Here is a 24526-nt window from a genome sequence, read left to right as displayed (position 1 = left end):
TGCTCCATTCAGTTTCAAAGTTCAAGCTTACGTTGAGCTGATAGCCTTTCTCTGACCTCCTAAGTATTGGGATTCTAGGTGTGAAACCTGGTTTCCCCATCTTCCCATTAGAAGTTTTTTTGAGACTCTTAAAAAGAGAGAGGGAGTATGTATGTGCATGTTTTGCCGCATGTCTGTCTGCATCATGTGCATGCCAGGTGTCTGTGGAGGTCAGAGGAGAGCGCTAAGCTCCCTGGAGACTGGGAGCTGCTGTAAACACACTAGAAACTGATCTCAGGTTCTCTACAAGAGCAGCCAGATCTCAAATGCAAGTCCTCGCTCCAGCCCCCTTTTTAAAGAATTTAGGCCGGGTGTGGTGGCGCACTCCTTTAATCCCAGCACTTGGGAGGCAGAGGCTGGTGGATTACTGTGAGTTCGAGGCCAGCCTGGTCTACAAAGTGAGTCCAGGACAGCCAAGGCTACCCAGAGAGACCCTGTCTCGAAAAGCATAAACAAAAACAAAACAAAAAAAGAATTTGCAACAGTGTCTGGCTATGTAACGAGCCTGGTAGATCTCTGTAAGTTCTAGGCCAGCCTGGTCTACATAGTGAGCTCCAGGCCAGTTGGGCCAAATGGATTTTTGAGTTGTATGCTTTGCATTTTGCTGTGACGTATAGTTATGTGGATATCCATGCGGGTGCTGATGCCACTGAGGCCAGAGGTGTCAGGGATCCCTGGAGCTGGAGTTAAAGGCTGTCAGGAACTGCCAAGAGTGAGTGCTGGGAGCTGAGCTTGCAAGTGGAGCAAGTGCCTGCTGAGCCATCTGTTCACCTAAAGACTGGTTGGTGTTTTGTTTTGTTTTTTGAGACAGGGTTTCTCTGTGTAGCCTTGGCTGTCCTAGAGTCACTTTGTAGACCAGGCTGGCCTCGAACTCACAGCTATCCACCTACCTCTGCCTCTGGAGTGCTGGGATTAAAGGTGTGTGCCACCATGCCCAGCAAGAAATAAATACTTTTATAATTTCAGTGGGTTGTTTAAATTGCTGTGGTGTTTTTGTTTCTGTTTGTTGTATTCAAGAATGGAGGCTGGAGAGACAGATCAGTGCTCCAGAGCATTGGCTGCTCCTGCAGAAGACCCAGCTCTCATTTCCTGTACCTACCTGATAGCGCACAGACATCCATAATTACAGTTCCCAAGGATCCAGTGCCCTCTTTTGGCATCTGTAGGCACTGCACACATGTGCACAGACATGCATACAGGCCAAACACCCATAATACATAAAATAAAAATTAATAAACCCTAGAGAGAGTAAGAGGTGAGTCCTCTGTATCCTACTCTGCCATTGAATGTTGTATGTGGCCGAAGGTGACCTTGAACTTCCAATAGCTCCTGCTTCCAGAGTGCTGGGAATGACAGGCATGTGCTGCTAAACCTTGTCTTCTTTCTTTTGTTGTTGTTGTTGTTGTTGCTTTGAGACAGGGTTTCTCTGTGTAGCCCAGGCCATCCTGGAACATGCTCTGTAGACCAGGCTGGCCTCAAGCTCAGAGATCCACTCCTGCCTCCCGAGTGCTGAGATTAAAGGCTGTGCCACCGCTCCCTGGCATCCACTTTGGTTTCTTAGGCATTAAAGAACAAGCCTGGGTTTGACTCTACTTAAAAAGACTTGACAGTGCTGGCTGTCATTTCACTAAGTAGGCAACCTTCTCTTTGATTTCTCCTCACTGTGGATTTTAACTTTTGAGCGGCAACACAATTGCCCTTTTGTAGGCGCCACACATGGCATGGCTTCCATGGTGTGTGGTTGTTAGGCCAGCAGTTTACAGTGTGTTCAGATATACGATCCAACTAAGAAGTGACTGACAGGAACCCACCCGGCCTGTAGAAAAAAGCTCTGTATGTGGACTTGGCTTCTTCTGACTTATTTTCTTGTTGCCATACTGCTGAGTGACCCTGGTTGGCTTTTTTAGGACATTGATATTAAGAAAGTGAACGGAGTCCCTCAGTACGCGTTCCTGCAGTACTGTGACATTGCCAGTGTGTGTAAGGCCATCAAGAAGATGGACGGAGAGTACCTTGGAAATAACCGCCTTAAGGTAGGTGACTTGCACGAATCCTTATGCTGGTGCAGGGTGATTTGCTTTAGGATTTGGAGGCTTTATTATTTTAGGGCTACAAAAGGACAGTTACTTAATGCCAGAGGCAGGCTTCCTTGTGTCCTTGTCCACTCAGGGCCAGGCAGCACTGTCCTATTCTAATTTTTGATTGTTCGTTAAATATATGCTAACCACTTACACATTGATCCGAGCAGTCGAGAGTATAGCCCAGTAGCAGGTGACACACCTTTGCTTCAGTAACCTCCTGAGTTTGAGCACACATGCGCACACGCACACACACGTTGATTCAGCATTTCTATAGAAGGGTAGTTTTCGAAAATTTTGTAGTTGAATAGTAATCGTCATCTGTGGTGATAGAATTTTCCCTTTTAATTTCAGCTGGGTTTTGGGAAGAGCATGCCTACAAACTGTGTGTGGTTAGATGGGCTTTCTGCCAACGTGTCCGACCAGTATTTAACACGACACTTCTGCCGATACGGGCCCGTGGTAAAGGTAGGCCCTTGCTTTTGATTCCGCTTTCTTAGGATTCTGTGGTTCAGTCTCACTTTCTGTTTGCTGTCTTTTCCTTTTCTTTAATATTTTACATCTTTGAATGCTCTTCACTGGGTCTGCTGAGATGCCCACTGTTTAACAGTGCTTGCTTCTTTTTTTGGAGGATGCAAGTTCAGTTCCCGGCACTCACTCTGGGTGGCCCAAACCCTGCCTGAGTCTCTAGCTCCAGGGATCCAACACTCTTTTGGGCTCTGCAGGCACCAACACATATGTGCACATACATGTAGAGATACATGCATAAGGGTTTGGTTTTTTTATTGTTGTTGTTTTTGTTTGTTTGTTTGTTTGTTTGTTTTTAATTAAATTCAGATTTCTGGTCTGGTCACCAGCACTGCAAAGTCACCAACAGTAAAGCCGGTTTTTTCCCCCCAAATCAGACAAGATAGATTCTGGGGAAATTTGAAACTCCTTCTATATAGCTGAATGAAATAGGATTAAAAAATATTTTGCTTACTTATGACATATACTGATATTTGTTACACATTTTCAAAAAGTGAAAGTCTTATAAAAATAGTTGTCAGCTTGGCATGGTGACACACTTTAATCCCAGCACTTGGGGAGGCAAGCAGATCTGTGAGTTCAAGGCCAGCTTGATCTACAAAGAGAGTCCAGGGCAACCGAGGCTACACAGAGAAACCCTGTCTCAGAAAGCAAAACAAAAGAACAAAAAATGTTATTTGTCTTTATACTAGTAAGCTTTCGAATTAAATAGCTATATGTTGTTAACCAGTATATACTGAATAGAAATGGTCACATTAAATACTTTAATATTTAGAAAAAATTAAGAAAACAATATCTAAATGGCTTCCATACTTAATTTGTTAATTCAACTTTCATTTATACTTTTAAAACTTTATGTTCTGTTAGTATAAAATTTTTTATTTTTTTAAAAAGATTTATTTATTCTATTTACTGTATATGAGTGCTTTACCTAAGGAAGAGGGCATCAGATAACAGTATAGGTGGTTGTGAGCCACCACGTGGTTGCTGGGAATTGAACTCAGGACCTCTGGACGAACAAGCAGCGCCTTTAACTACTGAGTCATCTCTCCAGCCCTTATTTTGGGTTTTTGAAACAGGGTTTCTCTGTGTAGTTCTGGTTGTCCTGGAACTAGCTCTGTAGACTAGGCTGGCCTTGAATTCAGAGATCTGCCTCCTCTGCCTCCTGAGTGCTGGGTTTAAAGGTGTGTGCCACCAGTGTCCAGCTGGTATAAAAGTTTTTAAAAATACATTCCAGTTTAAATTTAAAGTCCCTCCTAAAGTTATTGTTTCAAATAGCTGTGAAAGCTGTTTGTGTGATGTTGTGATAACTGTCCCATAGATGTACTTAGCCAAAATAAGGTAATTAAAAAATTTGTAGTATACTGGCAAGATGATTTTTTTTTAATATTTATTTTATTAATATGTGTTTTTTTTCATACACATTTGTCTCTACCACATGTGTGCCTAGTGCCTAAGGAAGTGGTGAGCTTCCATGTCAAACTCGGGTCCTTTGCACAAACAAAAGTGCTCTTAACACTGAGCCAGCTCTCCAGCCCCACAAGATGGTTTCTTTAGAAACAATAAGTAGGGTTGTTTCTTAAAGATTTTTATAATTTCCACTCATGAAAATGAGATAGTCTTGGGCCAGCAAGATGGTTCAGCAGGTAAAGGAGTTTAGCAAACAGTCTAGTAACCTGAATTTGATTCACAAAACCCACATAAAGGTAGAATGAGAGCTAGAGAGATGATTCAGAGCTATAAGAGCACCGGCTACTCTTCAGAAGTCCTAAGTTCAATTCCCAGCAACCACATGGTGGCGCACAACCATCTACAATGAGATCTGGCCTACAGGTGTACATGCAGACAGAGCACTCAGGTGTGCGCGTGCGCGTACGTGTTAGAAGGAGAGAACCGACTCTATAAAGTTGTTCTTTAATGTATGCATGTGGTTTGTGCTGTTCCTGCCCACACACATACAATATGCATGTAATATACAGTATTAATAAAAGGAAAGTGGAGTCTGGAGTTAGAGAGTTGGCCGAGGGGATAACATTTCTTGCCATGCAAGTATGAATACCTGAGTTCAAACCTCTCGAATCCACATAAAAGCCAGAAATAGCATTAATATCGTAACCCCACACTCCTACAGGAAGACAGGAAGTGAAGGCAGGAGAGTCCTGAGAAACCCATAGGGCCTGGTTTGTACTTTGTGGCAGAAAAACAATAGTCCATCTCAAACCAGTTGGAAGGGAAGGGCTGGCCCCTGAATTTGTCCTTTGATCTCAACACACACTCTGGGGTACACACAGGCCAGTCTAGTTACCAGACATGGTGGCTCATGGCTGTAATCTCAGCAATAGGCAGGCTTAGGCAGGACGATGCCAAAAGCTCAAGTCTGCCCTGGGCTGCACCATAAGACTTCGTCTGAAATAGCAACAGCCCAGGCTGGGGTCAGGAGAGGGGAGAAGAATTTACATCCGAGCCAGATGTAATCTAGTTCCTGCGCTTACTCACTTGTTCTGCTGCTGGGGACTGAGCACTGGGTCTTGTGTGTACTAGGCAAATTCTCTGTCATTGAGTTGTAGCCATAGGTTTGATTTGTGCTTGAGTGTTATGAATTTAACATGTTCATACAGCAAAATTTCCATCTAATATTTGCTAAATAGCACGTCCACAAACTTCAGGAAAAGGAGCCCTGGCCCAACTCCATCATCCTATCATTATTTTGAGCCTATGGTCTCCTTACAGTAAAGTCAGTATGAAAAACAGTAAAATATAGAAAAATACAGGTGTAATGTACGTAAGCCTCAATACCATGATTTTAGTGTCTCTCCACATAGAACTTAGTGTGCTTATTAAGATATGCCTTGGTCGGGCATGGTGTCACATGCCTTTAATCCCAGGACTGGGGAGGCAGAGGCAGGCAGATTTCTGAGTTTGAGGCCAGCCTGGTCTACAAAGCAAGTCCAGGACAGCCAAGGCTACACAGAGAAACAACAACAAAGACATGCCTCTTCTGGAAAAGCCTGAATTTTTCTGGAATAATCCAAATACAAATACTTTTTCAGTAGCATCCTTGTGCCTTAGGATTTTGTTGGGACTGACACACACAGCAGTAGATAAAGCCCTTAATTGGTTGTTGTTTTATTTTTTTGCAGGTGGTGTTTGACCGCTTAAAAGGCATGGCTCTGGTTCTCTACAATGAGATTGAGTATGCACAAGCAGCTGTCAAGGAGACCAAGGGCAGGAAAATTGGTGGCAATAAAATTAAGGTGTGCACAGTGACTAACAAGAGCCAAGGGCTGCACGTGGCATGTACCTTTAATCCCAGACGGTTCACATAGTATTATGTTCCCTCAAGATCAAAGGCAACAAAACAAAAAACCAGAAGCCAAGCAAAAGTCTGATCAGATCTCTCTCCATAGCTACATATGTAGGTTGCCAGCACAGAAAGTGGTTTAGAGAGCATGATTGGATTTGACTGCAAGTTTTAGGGGAAATAATAGGATTTTTATGCTTGCTGTTTGTGGACACAGGTCTTAAATGCCCTTAGCCATAGATCCTTCCTTAACAGTTCTTTCCAGAGCACTTCTCCTTTTCCTGTGCTCCTGATGGATAGGCTCATACCTGTATCCTTGGTGCAGAGCCCTCCTTTCCTACATTACAGTGTCTATGTGCCAGTGGCACATTTAGTTAGTCAGCTTCCAATGGGAAGCTACCTGTCGTGGTGGTGGTGGTGTGTGGGCACGTCACATGCACGCATGTGTGTGTTTTCCTGGTATTGCTTGTTTAAAAACTGGATATTCATTGGTGTTTGGCATAATTATGTACTTAAGAACTGATGACTAGATTAAAGTATAATTATGTTTTGACAGTAGGACACAAACCAGGCAGCCCTGTCCTGTTGTAATGGCTGTCCCAACAAACTTATATGCACCATAGAGTGCCCATCTGTAAATGGCTTGTTGTTGACCCAACCATTTACAAACTCAGAACCCTGGTAGAAATTTGTTTCCATTTTATTTTATTTTTTTTCTCCCTTTTTTGGTTCTTTGTTCGGTTGTCAAGGGGAAAAGTGTTGTGTGCGTGCACGTGTGTGTATAGGGGCAGGGGGTCTTATTGTGTGGCTGATCCCAAGCCTGTGATTGTGACGGGTCCCTGTTCAGCCTATCCTCAGTTTGGGAACTGTACCTCACCAGCCCTCTCACTTCTGATTGGGTTCTGGGTCCTTAAATTGTATCTGTCAATACTTGTATAGAATTTAAGAGTTTTATGTTTAAAAAAATTCTTTTGTCTTAAACTTCAAAATTGGCCAGGCATTGAAGAGCACACATTTTATTTTTATTTTATTTCTTCTTTTCTTATGCGATGCATCCTGGCCACAGCTTCCTCTCTCTATACTCCTCCCAGTGTCCCTCCCCCAGACTCATTCCTTCCTTCCCTCCTTCTCCAGTGATTTCACCAAAAATAACATAAGCCGCCATAAGACCAGGTACAGACCCTCACATCAAGGCTGGGTGAGGCAACCCAGTAGGAGGAAAGGGGTCCCAGGAGCAGGCAAAAGAATCAGAGACACTTCCATTCCCACCATTAGGTGCCCCCCCCCCCCAAAAAAAACACTAAGCCAACAACCATAATGTTCCGAGTACCTAGTGCAGAACCATGCAGGCTGTGGGTCTCTGCGTCTGTTCCCGTCAGCTCTGGTGATGACTGACTAGGCATATATGAGCAGAGCAGACTATCATTAACAGTCATTTCATTGATGGGGGGAGAGCAGTCATGTTTGCTTATACCCTAGGTCTCTAGTCATCCAGGCAGTGTCAGGCCTGGGCTCCCTCTTGTGTAATGGGCCTCAAATTAGACCAGGTAGTAATTGGTCACTTGCTGTACACCTTTAATCCCCTAGCACTGGCACAGAGGCAGGTGGATCTCTGAGTTCGAGGCTAGCCTGGTATACAAAATAAGTTCAGGATAGCCAGGGCTACACAGAGAAGCCCTGTCTTGAAAAAACTTTACAAAATTGAAATCTGAACTTCTCTTTCTTTATAAAAACTACTTTTATAATACTATTTATGTTTGCTCTAAATATGTTCATCCTATAGTAATGGGTCTTATTCCGAAATTTTTATTTTTTTTAAGGTGGACTTCGCAAATCGGGAAAGCCAGCTTGCGTTTTATCACTGCATGGAGAAGTCTGGTCAAGACATCAGAGACTTCTATGAAATGCTAACAGAGAGAAGGTAGGTGTTTCTCTGTTTATGCTGCACCTACCAGTTTTGGAGAAGAACCTCAGGACTGTGTGCTTGGTAGGCCGAGGTATGGGCAGCAGATCTGCCAGTATAACTATAGTTCTATTTATATGGCCTTCCAGTTTATTTTTCTCTTTTGCACTTTTCTATTCGCCGCAAACACAGTGTTTAACCTGTCATATAGAAAACAGATTTGCTTTTACAAATCGAGTTTTCATGTAGTTGAAGGTGGGAGGTTCAGTTATCTTGTCTCAGTCTTCACTGAGCACTCTTATAGGGCAAAGAGCTGTAAAGTGTTTGACTCTTAGGTAGAGCAAGCCAGATAATTTATAAACCGGTCATTTTGGCAGTGCAGAAGGCCAGCCATTTTTTTATGACATTATGGTAATGTCATGTTCAATTTTTTTCTTCTCTTTGATTATACAACCTATTAAAATATTCTCACGTGATCACTAGGTTCCACACATAGTGGACTGTGTTTGAAAATGGATGAAGGAGGCTGGGTGTGGTGGCGCACACCTTTAATCCCAGCACTTGGGAAGCAGAGGCAGGTGGATCTCTTGTGAGTTCGAGGCCAGCCTGGTCTACAGAGTGAGTCCAGGACAGCCAAGGCTACACAGAGAAACCTTGTCTCGAAAAACTAAAAAAAAAAGAAAAAGAAAAAGAAAAGAAAGAAAATGGATCAAGTGTCTCCTGTCTCCTGCTGCAGCTCCCACAGGCCCCATTTTGTTGTGTTGAAGTAGTCAGCAGTACCTCTGGCAGGCATTTCCTAGTTGCTTATTCTGCTAAGTCACTGAACTCTTGCGCTTTTAAGTGAAACCTGACTCCACTGCTCCACTCCAAACGTCAGAAAGCTAAGGCTTTGATAGTTTCTCATCAATAGATTAGAATCCAAATTGCAAAACCCTGAAAATGTAGAACTCTTCAGCTAGAGAGCCAGTGTAAGGGGCCGTTCTCCACCATCAGAGAAAGAGCACGCATGGGTGAGTGTGTGTGTGCACATACGACATATGTGTGCAAGCATGTCACTTTGGACAGAATGTTCTCAGTCCCAGTTCCCAGAGTAGCAGTTTGAAACTGATCGGTTGTAGGTTTTTTTTTTTTAAGATTTATTTATTTTATTTATTGCATATGGGTGCTTTATCTGCAGAAGAAGGCATCAGATCTCATTATAGATGGTTGTGAGCCACCATGTGGTTGCTGGGAACTGAACTCAGGACCTCTGGAAGAGCAGCCAGTGCTCTTAACTGCTGAGCCATCTCTCCAGCCCCGATTGGTTGTAGTTTTATTGTCTGTTTGAGACAGGGACTTCATAGCCTAGGCTGGCCCAAGGCTTGTTTCATAGCTAAGAATGACCTTGAACTTGGTGGCGTTCTGTCTCCACCCGTGAGAGCTGGCGTTGCAGATGTATGCTGCTTCGCTTGACTTAGTGGTACTGGGAGTCGAATGCAGGCGTACGCTTGGGGGCAAGCACTGTGCCAGCTGAGCTCTCACCCGAGCTTGCTGTCATTATATTAGCTCTGAAAGAGACTGTACCCGAGAGCGAGGGGACGGTGTGTGTTGGAGGCTCCATCTTCTCTGCTTATATTCAATAGTTCTGAAAAGCAGTGTCTCATGAGGCTTGGGTGATGTGGTGTAGGAGTTACTTGAGTGGATTACCACTAAGATTCACTAATTTTAGCAATGATCTGTTTCTGGCTTTGTTCTTCAGTTCATTTCCATGGTTATTTATCTCCATCTAATAGTGTGTTCTCCTGTAGTAGGAAGCAGATGGGGGGAGCTTTCAGATGTTCTGTGTGTCTAATGCATTCCTCAGAGGGTGTCATCCCTCTGAGCAAGCGATTCCAGGTCAGAAAGATGCTTGACTGATGATTCATCTCAGGATCATCATCATCATCATCATCATCAACACACACACACACACACACACACACACACACACACACCAATTTCATAGAGCTTGTCCATGTACAAAGCTCTGTGCCATTTGGTCTTCACGTCCTCCCCTGGGTGGCAGCCCTCTGTTTCTTTTCATGGCGGTAACTGAAGGTTGGACAGTTTTTTGTGATCTGTTTGTTTCCCTGCTGCTGGGCACTGAACTCAAGATTGTACATTAGTAGGCAAGTGCACTACCACTGAGATAAATCTATATCCCTCTATCAGGTAACTTTGTTTCTGATGTCACGGGATTGCTTATGGTGGGGGGGAAAGCCAGGACTCCTCCCTGTCAGTGCATTTGCTTTACACTGCCCCAGAGTGATTTCAGGATGCATTTACAAGGTCAAATGGGTTTTCCTATTTAGCTTCAACAGAGTTTTCTCTAACCCCGACTGCTGACAGTTGTTGTTTGAGATGCAAGGCATCGCCTTTACAGTAGGATGAACTCCCTGCACTCTGTGGACAAGGCAAGCAGTCTTAAATTCTTCTGTGAGGGATGCATCTACTCTGCTGACTGCATTCCAGTGTTCTCTTGTTCTGTTCCCTGCCGAAACTAGTGCGCGTGTGCACGCGTGCGCCACACACGAGAACATGAGTATCAAGGTCAGCCACAGCTTTTGTTCTTTAGGAGCTGTCCACTGTGAGTCCTTTTTATTAAAAACAAAAACAAAAACAAAAACAAAAAAAACAAGGACTCACTGTTGTCTGGAGCGCTATCCCGTCTCCATGTTTCCATTCTGTTCTGTTGTGTTAGGCCAAGGATCACACACAGGGCATTGTGTAAGCCATGGGATTTTGCTATTGAGCTCTACCCTGGCCCCAGTTTACTTTAAAAAAAAAAAAAGTCTTGATACTGTGGGTTGTTTTTGTTTTTTTAAGGTTGCCATATGGTTTTTGTTTTTTTGTTTTTGTTTTTTTTTAACTTTATTTAGTTACTCACTTTACTTGTGGGTTTTTGTTATTGTTGTTTTTGTTTTGTTTTGTTTAATTATTTTTATGTAGATGAGTGCCCTATCTGCATGTACGACTGCAGGCCAGAAGAGGGCATCAGATCCCAGTATAGATGGTTGTGAGCCACCATGTGGTTGCTGGGAATTGAACTCAGGGCCTTTGGAAGAGCAGCCAGTGCTCTTAACCTCTGAGCCACCTGTGCAGCCCTAGAATGTATTCTTAACATGTGCAGGACCCTAGTTCTCTCTAGAACTGTGAAAAGCGTGAACTACAACAACTTTAAGCCCCTGTTAATCAGTACTAATCATTCCAGGTAGGCGTCTTACTGTCTTTATATTATACAGGACATGTTTACTTTCACAGAGAAAAATACTTCCTTGTCTTGTGTATTAAATCTCTCTCTCACACATATTTTTTTCGTGACAGGGTTTCTCTGTGTAATAGCCCTGGCTGGAACTCTCTTTAGAGACTAGACTGGCTTTGAACTCACAGAGAAGCCTTTGTGTCTCAAGTGCTGGGATTAAGGGTGTGCACTACCACACCCAGCTCCCTTTAGGAAGACAACACTCTTAGCCGCTGAGCCTTCCCTCCAGTCACTAATTCTTTTTTAAGAATTTGTCTTATTTTTATGTGTACTGTGCATGTCTGCTACCCACCGAGGTCACAGTAGAGGACTACACCCCTGGAGTGGGAATTAGAGGTGGCTGGGAGCCGCCCATGGGTACTAGGCACAGACCTGGCTGGGCTCTGCGGGACTGCCTGCTTTAGCTGCTGAGGCATCTCCCTGGCCCGCAGCTAGTGCTGTTCAGCTCACTGAGACTGTTTTTACAGGGCAGGGGACGTGGCCCAACGGTTAAAACACTGGCGGTGTAAGAGTGAGGCCTAGCATTTGTATAAGTGCCTGGTGGCTGGGGTAGCCTGCCTGGAATTCTAGTGTAGGAAGACAGATGGGAACGCCAGAGCTAGCCATATCAGCGAATTCTGGGTTTGACTGAGAGCTCTTGCCTACCTCAGTGACGATGTGGGCGACCTTAGAGGATGATTCCCAACAGCATCCTCAGGCCTCCACCACTTGCACACAACGTGCACACGCGCGCGCGCACACACACACACACACACACACACACACACACACACACACACACACGGAGAGGGAAAATTTTTAATGTGCGTGAGTTCAAGGCCAGCCTGGTCTACAGAGCAAGTTCCAGGATAGCCAGAGCTACACAGAGAACCCCTGTCTCGGGGGTGGGGGAATCACCAGCAGCAGCAGCAACAAAACATACATTTATTTTCTTTTTGTTTTTTGGAGACAGGATCTCCGCTGGCCTGCAGTTTGCTTTGTAGACCAGGCTCCAACACCAAGAGATCGGCCTGCCTCTGCCTCCCAAATGCTGGGATGAAAGGTGTACGCCACCACACCCAAATTAAACATTTTTAAAAGATTTCCTTATTTTCCTATTATGTGTGTGAGTGCTTTGCCTTCATGAATGTTCGTGTACTAAGTGCGTATGGTACCCGAGGAGGTCAAAAGAGGCTATCAATTCCTCTTGGAACTGGAGTTATAGAAGGTTGTGAGCTACCATGTGAGTTTTAGGAACTAAAACTGGCTCTTTTGCAAGAATAATAAGTATATTATCTTGTAAGCTACCTCTCCAGCCCTGAGACTAAAAATTGAAAATAAATTTTCTTTAATTGATACAATTGGGGCTGGATAGATGGCTCAGAGGTTAAGAGCACTGCCTGCTCTTCCAAAGGTCCTGAGTTCAATTCCCAGCAACCACATGGTGGCTCACAACCATCTATAATGAGATCTGGTGCCCTCTCCTGGCCTGCAGGTGTACATGTAGACAAAATACTGTATACATAATAATTAAATCTTTTTTAAAAATTGATACAATTACACATATTTACTGGGTACAGTGTGATGCTCTAACTGTACAGCACAGTGCAATCAAGGTCTCCTTCAATGTTGTTCTTTATTAGTGATTATTGAGTTTATGTTAGAACAGTGTGACATGGTTGCCTCGCCTTTAATCCTAGCACTCTAAGAAGCAGACGCAGGAGATTTCAGTGAGTTGGACGCAGGCCTGGTCTAAATAGTGAGTTCCAGGCCAGACGTCCAGAGAGAAACTCTGGCATTTAACGTTTGAGTTTTATTTAGGCTGCCAGCTTTTACATCGTAGCACTTCATTTGGCTTGAGTGCTGCTGCTAAACACCTGCAGCTGGACAAGTGACTAAAAGATTCAGACATGTTATGTAAGATGGTGTCACTGCACCACAGGCTGCAGAGCTTGTGTAGTTAGAGCAAGTCTTAAGTGTCTTCCTGCCTCTGCCCCTTGAGTTCTGGGGTTACGGAGGCGGGACTGCGAGGCATGGGAGGACAGAAGAGCTAACATAATCTTTCTGATGTTTGGCAGAGAGGAACGAAGAGGATCCTATGAGTACAGCCAGGATCGGACGTACTACGAGAGTGTTCGCACCCCAGGCACCTACCCTGAGGACTCCAGGAGGGACTATCCGGCTCGAGGGAGAGAGTTTTACTCCGAGTGGGAAACATACCAAGGAGAGTATTATGAGTCCCGGTACTATGACGACCCTCGGGAGTACAGAGAGTACAGGAGTGATCCTTACGACCAAGACATTCGGGAATACAGCTACAGGCAGAGAGAACGGGAGCGAGAACGGGAGCGATTTGAGTCAGACCGGGACCACGAGAGGAGGCCCATTGAGCGAAGTCAGAGTCCCCTGCACTTGCGTCGTCCACAGAGTCCTGGGGTGTCGCCTACACATCCGGAGAGATTGCCAAGTGACTCTGAGAGGAGGCTGTACCGCCGGTCCTCAGAGCGGAGTGGGAGCTGTAGCTCAGTGTCCCCGCCACGGTATGACAAACTGGAAAAAGCTCGGCTAGAACGCTATACAAAAAATGAAAAGACAGATAAAGAGCGAACTTTTGATCCTGAGAGGATAGAGAGGGAGAGACGAATAATTCGGAAGGAAAAGTTAGAAAAGGACAAGCCGGACAGGCAGAAACGAAAAGGCAAAGCTCATTCCCCCAGTTCTCAGTCTTCCGAGACGGAGCCTGAGAACGACCGAGAGCAGAGCCCTGAGAAGACCCGGCCTCCGGCCAGAGCGAGCAGAGACAGGGCCGACAGGGAAGGGCCAGCCAGGAACCGCCTGGAGCTCATGCCTTGTGTGGTTCTAACGCGAGTAAAAGAGAAGGAAGGGAAAGTCATTGACCACCCCGCCACGGACAAGCTCAAAGCCAGGCTCGATCACGACACCATTAAGTCTTCAGCCCCGGATCAGAAATCCCAGGCCGCTCAGGGGGAGCCTGCCAAGTCAGACTCGTCAAAGGTGGCGTGTGCTCGAGGGGAGGTGCTGAGGGACAAGGCCCTCGCAGGCCACGCACAGATGGCAGATAAGGAGGTCAGGCCTAAGCTCAGGAAGCACCTCAAGCCTGAGCAGACGCCCGAGCTCAGCGCGCTGGACCTGGAGAAGCTGGAAGCAAGGAAAAGGCGCTTTGCTGATTCCAACTTAAAAGCAGAAACGCAAAAACCAGAAGTCAAGAAAAGCAGCCCCGAAACGGAGGACACTCGAGTGCTTTTAAAGAAGCAGCCTGACATGGCGAGAGATGGTGTGTTGCTGAGGGAAGGAGAGTTGGAAAGAAAGCCTGTGCGAAAAGAAATCCTTAAAAGGGAATCAAAAAAAACAAAGCTGGACAGACTTAATTCAGCTCCTAGCCCCAAAGACTGCCAGGAGCCTGCTGCTGTCTCTGCAGGGCCTGGCTCTCGGCCCAGCTCAGATGGACACGCAGGCCTGGGAGAACCAACACACGGATCTGCGGAGAATCAAGAAACTCCACCCAAAAAAGCTGTCCCCTCCAAGCCTCAGCCCAGACAGCTTCAGCTCCTAGATAGTCAAGGGCCCGAGAAGGAGGACATCAGGAAAAACCACTGCCGTCTCCGTGATGAGCCAGCGGAGCATAAAGCAAGCCAGGAGAAGCCGCACGCAGGACATGCTGAGGAGAAGCTTGGCATTGACATCGATCACACACAGAGTTACCGGAAACAGATGGAGCAGAGTCGCAGAAAACAGCAGCTGGAGATGGAGATAGCGAAGTCTGAGAAGCTTGGCAGTCCTAAAAAAGATGCAGATGAGTACGAAAGACGAAGCCTTGTTCATGAGGTGGGCAAGCCCCCTCAGGATGTCACTGATGACTCGCCTCCCAGCAAAAAGAAAAGGCTGGATCACGTTGATTTTGATATCTGCACCAAGAGAGAGAGAAATTACAGAAGTTCACGCCAAATCAGTGAGGATTCTGAAAGGGCCAGCTGTTCCCCCAGTGTCCGCCACGGGTCCCTCCATGAAGATGATGACCCCCTGGGCTCCCCCAGGTTACTGTCAGTAAAGGGGTCTCCTAAAGTGGATGAAAAAGGTCTCCCCTATACTAATGTAACCGTGAGAGAAGACCCCTTAAAGTTTAACCCTTACGATTCTGGCAAGAGAGAACAGGTGGCTGACATGGCCAAAATAAAGCTGTCTGTCCTGAATTCTGAAGGTGAGCCAAGTCGTTGGGACCCTCAGATGAAACAGGACCCCAGCAGGTTTGATGTCAGTTTTCCTAACAGCATAATTAAGAGAGACAGTCTACGAAAGAGGTCGGTACGGGATCTGGAGCCTGGTGAGGTGCCCTCTGACTCTGACGAGGATGCTGAGCACAGATCCCAGTCACCCAGAGCCTCCGCCCTCTATGACAGCCCTCGCCTGTCTTTTTTATTAAGGGACAGAGATGACAAACTACGTGAGCGAGATGAAAGACTCTCCAGTTCTTTAGAAAGAAACAAGTTTTATTCTTTTGCGTTGGATAAGACAATCACACCAGACACAAAAGCTTTGCTTGAAAGAGCAAAATCTCTTTCTTCATCCCGTGAAGAAAATTGGTCTTTTCTTGACTGGGACTCCCGGTTTGCTAATTTTCGAAACAACAAAGATAAAGAAAAGGTCGACTCTGCCCCAAGACCCATTCCATCCTGGTACATGAAAAAGAAGAAAATCAGGACCGACTCCGAGGGGAAGACAGACGATAAGAAGGAAGACCCCAGGGAGGAAGAGCAGGAGAGGCCAGAGCTCTTCGCCTCTCGTTTTTTACACAGCTCCATCTTTGAACAGGACTCCAAGCGGCTGCAGCATCTTGAGAGGAAAGGCGAGGAGTCTGACCTCCCTCCAGGGAGGCTGTACAGCAGACAGCTGTCTGAGGGTGCAAGCAGCACAAGTGACTCGGTCCAGGAGCCAGTGGTCCTGTTCCACAGCAGATTCATGGAGCTCACTCGGATGCAGCAGAAGGAGAAGGAGAAGGACCAGAAGCCCAAAGAGGCTGAGAGACAGGAGGACCCAGAGCATCATCCCAAGACCCCAGAACCTGCCGCCGCTGAGACTAAAGAGCTGGAGCCCAAAGCCCCTGTCTCAGTTGGGCCTCCTGTCGTCAGTGCTGTGACACCAGAACCAGCATCAGCTGCACCAGAGAAGGCTGAGAAGACGGAGGCAGCTTCACTGGCAGGAGAGAAGCCCGTGGAGCCCGCCCCTGTCTTAGAAGAAACAAAGTTTGTGTCTGAGCCAGCTTCTGTCCCCGTGGAACAGCCCAAGCAGGTGGACATCCCCCCAGGAGAGGACACCAATGAAGGTGCCACGGTGGCACCTTTGGCTTCTCAAGAAAGCTCAGCTACTGACGCTGCTCCTTGTGTGGATGCCGAGCCTCTGACTCCAGGGGTTGCAGTTTCCCAGGTAGAAAGCCCTGTAGACCCAAAACCCAGCAGTCCCCAGCCACTCCTAAAACCAACTCAGACATCTGAGGAAACTGAAGAGACGAAAGTGGAGAAGCCAGAATCAGCTCCGAGCATTGAACCTGATGCCACTCAGAGAGCTGGAATCACGCCTGAAGTTCAGCCCCCGGCTTCTGAAGACGTAGAGGCCAATCCTCCAGTCACAGCAAGAGAGAAGAAGACAAACAAAAGCAAGCGCTCCAAGACACCAGTCCAGGCAGCTGCTGCAAGCGTCGTGGAGAAGCCTGTCACCAGGAAGAGCGAGAGGATAGACCGGGAGAAGCTGAAGCGGTCCGGCTCCCCTCGCGGGGAAGCACAGAAGCTGTTGGAACTGAAGATGGAGGCAGAGAAGATTACAAGGACTGCATCTAAAGGCTCGGCGGCAGAGCCTCAGCACCCTGAGCCTAGTCTGCCCCTCAGCCGAACCAGGCGCCGGAATGTCAGGAGTGTTTATGCCACCATGGGGGACCACGAAGGCCGCTCTCCAGCTAAAGAGCCTGCTGAGCAGCCCAGAGTGACCAGGAAGAGATTGGAACGGGAGCTGCAGGAGGCCGTGGTAGCTCCCCCCACCCCTCGGAGGGGAAGGCCTCCTAAAACACGCCGGCGTGCTGAGGAAGATGATGAGCAGGAGACGAAAGAGCCAGCTGAGGGGTGGAGGTCTCCAAGGTCTCAGAAACCAGCAACTGCCAGCGGGCCACAAGGGAAAAGGGGGAGAAACGAGCAGAAAGCTGAGGCTGCTGCTGAGGCCAGTGCCCAGGTGAACACAAGAGAAAGTAAGGCCAGGGGTGACAAAGAAGCAGGAGGTGAGCTCAAACGGGACAGAAAAGATGCCAACACAGACAAGAATGTGACTGACACCCTCCCAGCTGAAGTAGCAGAGAAAAAACCACCTCCTGAGAAAACCTGCAAATCAAAGAGAGGTCGTGCTCGCAGTACCAGGTCAGCAATGGACAGAGCTGCACATCTGAAAAGCCTGGAAATGGCCACCAGGGCAGCAGGGCAGGCAGTGGACAAGGAGGCTGGGCCTGTGGCAGTCTCTCCAGAGAAAAATGAGAGCCCCCAGAAGGAAAGTGGCTCCTCATCTCAGCTGAAAAGTGACCTAGTTGATCCTGACAAGGAAGCAGAGAAGGAAGGTCTGTCTGCTGCCACGGTGTCCCCACAAGCCACACAGCTAGCCAAGCAGACGGAGCTGGAGCAGGCTGTGGAGAACATCGGGAAGCTCGCCGAGCTCCCTGCTGGGGCAGCTAACAAGGGAGCAGCCCCAGGGGCATCTGAAGGCCCCGTCGCCGCTGCAGAGGACGGCCCCAAGCCTGCACACCAGGCGTGCGAAACGGAACTGGCTGCGGCTATTGGCTCCATCATCAGCGACAGTTCCGGAGAGCCTGAGAACTTCTCCGCTTTGCCCTCTTTCCCCCCAGGATCTCAGACACATCTGCAGGAAGCAGTGGAGCCGGGGCCCCATGAGGATGTGTCTGAAACCTTGGAGACAGGGCCTGCTGCAGAGTCTTCTGCCCCACAAGTCGGTGCCTCGGACCCATCAGCAGGCTCTGCAGATGCCAAGGAAGCCAAGGGGAACAGCAATGACTCTGTACAGGAAGCCAAGGGGTCTAAAGTGGAAGTCACTCCTCCCCGGAAAGACAAGGGGCGTCCAAAGACAACACGATCACGCCGGAAAAGGAATACAAACAAGAAAGTGGTCCCAGCCACAGAGACCCGTGCCTCTGAGGCTGAGCAGCCTCAAAGTGAGAGCCCTGCTGCCAACGAGGCGACAGCAGCACCCCCAGAAGCTCCCCCAGAAGAAAAGCTGAGTGAGAAGCCTTGTTCCCCTCCTTCTGGGGAGTGCACTTCTGATCCAAGCAAGAGTCCACCTGCTGAGAGTCTGCCCCAGGAAAGCAGTGTTGAAGAAAAGACTCCATGCAAAGCCCCTGCACCCCCTGACCTGCCCCCCCTTTCCCAGCCAGCGCTGCTGGATGAAGAACCCCAAGCTAGGTTCAAGGTGCATTCAATCATCGAAAGTGATCCAGTGACCCCACCCAGTGACTCAAGCATACCTCCACCCACAATTCCTTTAGTGACTATAGCAAAGCTCCCACCCCCTGTCATTCCTGGGGGAGTCCCACATCAGAGTCCCCCTCCTAAGGTGACAGAGTGGATTACAAGACAGGAGGAGCCTCGGGCTCAGTCCACCCCATCTCCAGCTCTTCCCCCAGACACAAAGGCCTCTGATGTGGATACCAGCTCCAGTACACTGAGGAAAATCCTCATGGACCCCAAATATGTATCGGCCACAGGTGTCACTTCCACAAGTGTCACTACAGCCATCGCAGAGCCCGTGAGTGCCGCTCCTTGTCTACATGAGGCGCCAGCCCCTCCATGTGAACCCAAACACCATCCTCCTTTAGAAGAAAAGTCAGTGGCTGCAGTGTCAAGTGCCTCTGACACTCAAGCCTCAGAGGTGCCAGGAGCTGCTGACAAAGAGAAGGTGGCTCCAGTTATTGCCCCTAAAATCACATCTGTTATTAACCGGATGCCCGTCAGCATTGACCTGGAGAACTCACAGAAGATAACGTTGGCGAAGCCAGCTCCTCAGACCCTGACTGGCCTGGTGAGTGCCCTGACTGGCCTGGTGAATGTCTCTCTGGTCCCAGTGAATGCCTTAAAGGGTCCTGTGAAGGGCTCAGTGGCCACCCTGAAAGGTCTAGTGAGCACCCCTGGTGGGCCTGTGAATCTCCTAAAGGGGCCCGTGAATGTCCTCACTGGGCCTGTCAACGTTCTGACCACTCCAGTGAGTGCCACAGTGGGCACAGTGAACGCTGCTCCGGGCGCCGTGAATGCTGCTGCTGGTGCAGTGACTGCTGTGTGTGGTGCGACTGCCACAACAGGCACGGCGGCCATGACAGGTGCGGTGACTGCGCCAGCAGCCAAAGGCAAGCACAGGTCGAGCAGCAATGAAAACAGTCGCTTCCACCCGGGGTCCATGTCAGTGATTGATGACCGCCCAGCAGACACGGGCTCTGGGGCGGGGCTGCGTGTGAACACTTCAGAAGGGGTCGTGCTTCTGAGCTACTCGGGCCAGAAGACGGAAGGCCCACAGCGGATCAGTGCCAAGATCAGCCAGATCCCTCCGGCCAGTGCTATGGACATTGAGTTTCAGCAGTCAGTGTCAAAGTCCCAGGTGAAAGCCGACTCTGTCACACCCTCCCAGTCTGCACCCAAAGGCCCTCAGACTCCTTCAGCCTTTGCAAATGTGGCCGCCCATTCTACCCTGGTCCTGACTGCCCAGACATACAATGCCTCTCCTGTCATCTCCTCGGTGAAGACAGACCGTCCATCCTTGGAGAAGCCCGAGCCCATTCACCTCTCAGTGTCCACGCCTGTCACCCAAGGTGGCACAGTGAAAGTTCTCACCCAGGGCATCAATACACCCCCCGTGCTGGTTCACAACCAGCTTGTCCTCACCCCAAGCATAGTGACCACTAACAAGAAACTTGCTGACCCAGTGACTCTGAAAATAGAGACCAAGGTCCTACAGCCAGCTAACCTGGGGCCCACCCTCACTCCCCACCACCCTCCCGCCCTGCCCAGCAAACTGCCTACGGAAGTGAACCATGTTCCTTCCGGACCCAGCACCCCGGCAGATCGAACCATCTCCCACTTGGCAGCCACAAAACCAGATACACATTCTCCTCGACCTAGTGGGCCTGCCACAGGCCCGTTCCCAAGGGCGTGCCATCCCAGCAGCACCACATCCACAGCGCTCTCCACCAATGCCACCGTCATGCTGGCTGCGGGCATTCCGGTGCCACAGTTCATCTCCAGCATACACCCAGAGCAGTCTGTCATCATGCCGCCGCACAGCATCACTCAGACCGTGTCCCTTGGCCACCTGTCACAAGGCGAGGTGAGAATGAATACGCCCACCTTGCCCAGCATCACCTACAGCATCCGGCCAGAGACGCTGCACTCTCCTCGGGCCCCTCTGCAGCCCCAGCAGATAGAGGCGAGGGCCCCCCAGCGTGTGAGCACCCCGCAGCCAGCCACAGCTGGAGTACCTGCTCTGGCCGCACAGCACCCTCCTGAGGAAGAAGTTCACTATCACCTCCCTGTGGCTCGAGCTGCAGCCCCCGTGCAGTCGGAAGTGCTGGTCATGCAGTCTGAGTACCGGCTGCACCCATACACTGTGCCCCGGGACGTGAGGATCATGGTGCATCCGCATGTGACTGCTGTCAGTGAACAGCCCAGGGCCACAGAAGGGGTAGTGAAGGTGCCGCCAGCCAACAAGGCTCCCCAGCCGTTGGTGAAAGAGGCTGTTAAGACTTCAGATGCCAAAGCAATCCCAGCCCCAGCCCCCGGCCCTGTCCCTACTCCCGCCTCGACCCCTCACGGTGAAGCCCGCATTCTCACAGTCACCCCTAGCAGCCAGCTTCAGGGTCTGCCTCTCTCTCCACCTGTGGTCGTAACCCACGGGGTGCAGATTGTGCACTCCAGCGGTGAGCTGTTCCAAGAATATAGGTATGGCGACATCCGCACCTACCATGCCCCAGCTCAGCTCACACATACTCAGTTTCCTGTCGCCTCCTCCATCAGCCTACCCTCCAGGACCAAGACTTCCGCCCAGGTGAGGAAGCCAGGTCTCTTCCCTACCTTCGGGGCACACACTTGGGGGCTGTGTGGTTACAAAGACAGGCTGCCTGTCAGATGGTTTGGTGGGTAAACACGTATGCTTCCGTTTGGGTCTAGCAACCCTCATCCAAGTGGGAGGGAAGGTCTCCAGCGTCTTCCTTTGACCTCTGACCTCCACATGGACACAACAAGAGTCATACCTGTGTGTGTCCTCCAGCACGTACACGAACATTCACATAGTAATAAGAAATATAAAAAACTGACCTACAGCAAGGATTGTGAGCAAGGTACAGACAGACTAGACAGGAGATGTAAAGGGGTTTGTAAACTCGCAGTGAGGAGTGGGTCAAATTGTACTACTGTTTGGGGAGATGCTTTAGTCAAAGGCTCCTGCCCTGCAGGGTGCCAAGGGTGATGCCAGGTAGCCTCTTCTCGGAGACAAGCTCTACTGCCTGACTCCATGAGACATGGTGCCTCCCTCTGGGGCCATTGAGCTCTTGTTTGGGAGCAGGGGCTTTTGTGTAACCAATTCTGACTGACCCTTTATCTTCCTTCCCAACTCCAGGGCCCCCCTGAAGGTGAGCCCTTGCAGACCACGCAGCCTGCACAGTCTGCCCCGTCTACGCAGTCCACACAGCCTGCACCACCTGCCCCACCCTGCCAGCCCTCCCAACTCAGCCAGCCTGCCCAGCCACCGAGTAGCAAGATTCCTCAGGTCTCCCAAGAGGCAAAGGGGACGCAGACAGGAGGGGTAGAGCAGACCCGTCTCTCAGCTGTCCCCACAAACAGGCCACCTGAGCCCCATGCTCAGGTTCAGAGGGCACCAGTGGAAACAGGCCAGTCGGCCCACCCTTCCCCTGTGTCAGTGTCCATGAAACCAGACCTCCCAACCCCTCTTCCCTCTCAGGCTGCCCCAAAGCAGCCACTGTTTGTCCCTGCAACCTCAGGCACAAGCTCCCCACCTGGACTGGCTCTGCCTCTTGCTGAAGCCCAGCCTGCCCCCAAACAAGACTCTTCTACACACGTCACTCCACAGAGGCCTGTGGATATGGTCCAGCTTCTGAAGGTGAGATGGGCGCAAGCTGTGCTCTAAGTGTGCTCAGATCTCCCTACTACAGAGCAGCAAGTCGCTGCCAGCGCCATGCTGGACAAACCATGACCCTGTTTTATTTCTTGGTAAGCAGAAGTATCCCATCGTGTGGCAGGGCTTGCTGGCCCTTAAGAACGACACGGCCGCTGTGCAGCTCCACTTTGTCTCCGGCAACAACGTCCTGGCCCATCGATCCCTGCCTCTCTCTGAAGGTGGTCCCCCACTGAGGATCGCCCAGAGGATGCGGCTAGAGGCGTCGCAGCTGGAAGGGGTTGCCAGAAGAATGACAGTAAGACTCGGGGGCCGGAGGGAAGAACAGGTGGCTGTACGCACATGTGCACACTTGTATGTGTATACACACACACACACACACACAGTTTAACACTGCCATCTTAGAGCATGTTGGGTAGTCAGGAGGTCTCTAACCACTCACCTTTGCTCCAGGTGGAAACAGACTACTGCCTTCTGCTGGCTCTGCCCTGTGGTCGTGACCAGGAGGACGTGGTGAGCCAGACCGAGTCCCTCAAGGCTGCCTTTATCACCTACCTGCAGGCCAAGCAAGCAGCAGGGATTATCAACGTTCCCAACCCTGGCTCCAATCAGGTTGGTCCATTATCCCATCCCTACCCCTTATTTGTACTCTCAGGTAGGACCAGTTTAGGGCAGGTCAGGAAAGCTGGCACGCTTGGTGGCAGGGATATATTTACTACCAACCGGAGTACCCCAGGAGTTCCCAGAGGAGGTGGGCACCCAGGCAACACGGGTGGCTGCCAGCAGGTACCCATCCTGGAAAGAGTGGTTAGAGAACAGCTTGACATAGAGGCTAATGGCATGGCACCATGCCCTGGTACCTTGGCCTGATTGGGCCTGCCAGGTATCGTGGCAGGGTCCTGGGAGACAGCGGGTTCCACTTTCTCTCTCACTCCTCCAGCCCGCCTATGTGCTGCAGATCTTCCCTCCCTGTGAGTTCTCTGAGAGTCACCTCTCCCGCCTCGCCCCGGACCTCCTTGCCAGCATCTCCAACATCTCTCCCCACCTCATGATTGTCATTGCCTCTGTGTGAGGCTCTGAATGGTCGCCACCTCAGGCCATGTTCCTGAGGCTCTGCTGCAAAAACAAAACAAAACAAACAAACAAACAAAAAAAACGAACACAGGACAGAACCGTGGACAACCCAGCCGGGCAGAGGGGAAGCTGCTGAGGAGCAGACTGCCAGGCGCCACCAACTGCCCTCGCCCCCGCGCCCACTCAACTCTACAGATGGACCTCCACTGGGGGTGGTGCTGCTTGTATGTTTACATGAAATTCTCGCCCAGGACAGACCACCGACCCATGGACTCAACAAAAACATTAGGGGCTGGGTTTCTCTCCTCATGGAGAAAAGGTACAGGGCCGTGGGATTCTTCTGTTTTTGTTAAACAGAATAAAACAGCCTTTGCACTAAATTAGTGACTCGCACAGTGGAACACAGGCTGTAATGCTCTGGACATGTGTGCGTGAGCATGCTGTGGACACTCACGCAGGACTTGGGACTTGTGCTGAAGCTTTGGGGTCAAGGAACATTTCATTGGGTTTTTTTGCCCCATCTCCTCCTGCTCATCAGACATGTCATCTTTAATTCTCCTGCCACCACCACCACCTTCGACTCATCGGATGTACAGTTTACAGTTGAGTAAAAGCAAATAGAAGGATTTCCTTTCTTGGTCGGATGTGCAGAACTTGGGATGTGTGTATATATAAATATATAATATATATAAATATATATAATACTGACTTAAATCAAATTTCCCTGACATACATTTTTTTTAATCTGTGCCAAAAATGTGTTTTCAAAGAAAATCTTATTTTCATACTCAGACTTTGTACCGTCACTCATTTGTATAAGTGCGCTTCGTTACAGCACGGGTCCTGTTCCCGCAACATGGAAGTGTCACATAGTGTACAAAAGACCTGGCCACTCCTCTTCCGTGACCTGGACCGCTCCCTGACTTCCTAACACTTATTAATTTATGAAACTGTTTTCGCAGCGCAGTTTTGTTCTGTGTGTCCATTGGATTACAAACTTTATTAAAAAATACAAAACACCTCAAGTGTGAGTGTGGTTGTCGCTCGAGTAAGAACCAGAGTTCTTGACTTGCTAGACAGTACGTCCCACCTCCCATCTGTGAACAGGGGCCTTTTTCACTGCCTCGTCTTCCCCAGAGCATTCTGGGGTGTTTTGATCT

General features: G+C 49.2%; 1 protein-coding gene across 2 annotated transcripts in view; it reads left to right on the top strand.

Annotated features, from left to right (window-relative positions):
• Positions 1-23431, top strand: part of Spen (spen family transcriptional repressor) — a 70315-nt gene extending 46884 nt beyond the window's left edge. Inside the window, exons 7-15 of one of the 2 annotated variants that reach the window (XM_051172004.1) lie at positions 1947-2072; positions 2472-2585; positions 5786-5899; positions 7767-7867; positions 13187-21206; positions 21777-22277; positions 22396-22590; positions 22746-22904; positions 23233-23431. In XM_051172004.1, coding sequence (XP_051027961.1) covers positions 1947-2072; positions 2472-2585; positions 5786-5899; positions 7767-7867; positions 13187-21206; positions 21777-22277; positions 22396-22590; positions 22746-22904; positions 23233-23364 — 9462 coding nt within the window. In that variant the 3' untranslated portion in view covers positions 23365-23431. The remainder of the gene's footprint in view (positions 1-1946; positions 2073-2471; positions 2586-5785; positions 5900-7766; positions 7868-13186; positions 21207-21776; positions 22278-22395; positions 22591-22745; positions 22905-23232) is intronic. The other variant, XM_051172005.1, reaches the window with a different exon arrangement.
• Positions 23432-24526: the final 1095 nt, after the last annotated feature.

Source organism: Acomys russatus, chromosome 29, assembly GCF_903995435.1.
Source record: "Acomys russatus chromosome 29, mAcoRus1.1, whole genome shotgun sequence".
Classification (NCBI taxonomy): domain Eukaryota; kingdom Metazoa; phylum Chordata; class Mammalia; order Rodentia; family Muridae; genus Acomys; species Acomys russatus.
The sequence above is the reverse complement of the archived record's forward strand: the minus strand, read 5'-3'. Positions and strand labels throughout refer to the sequence as shown.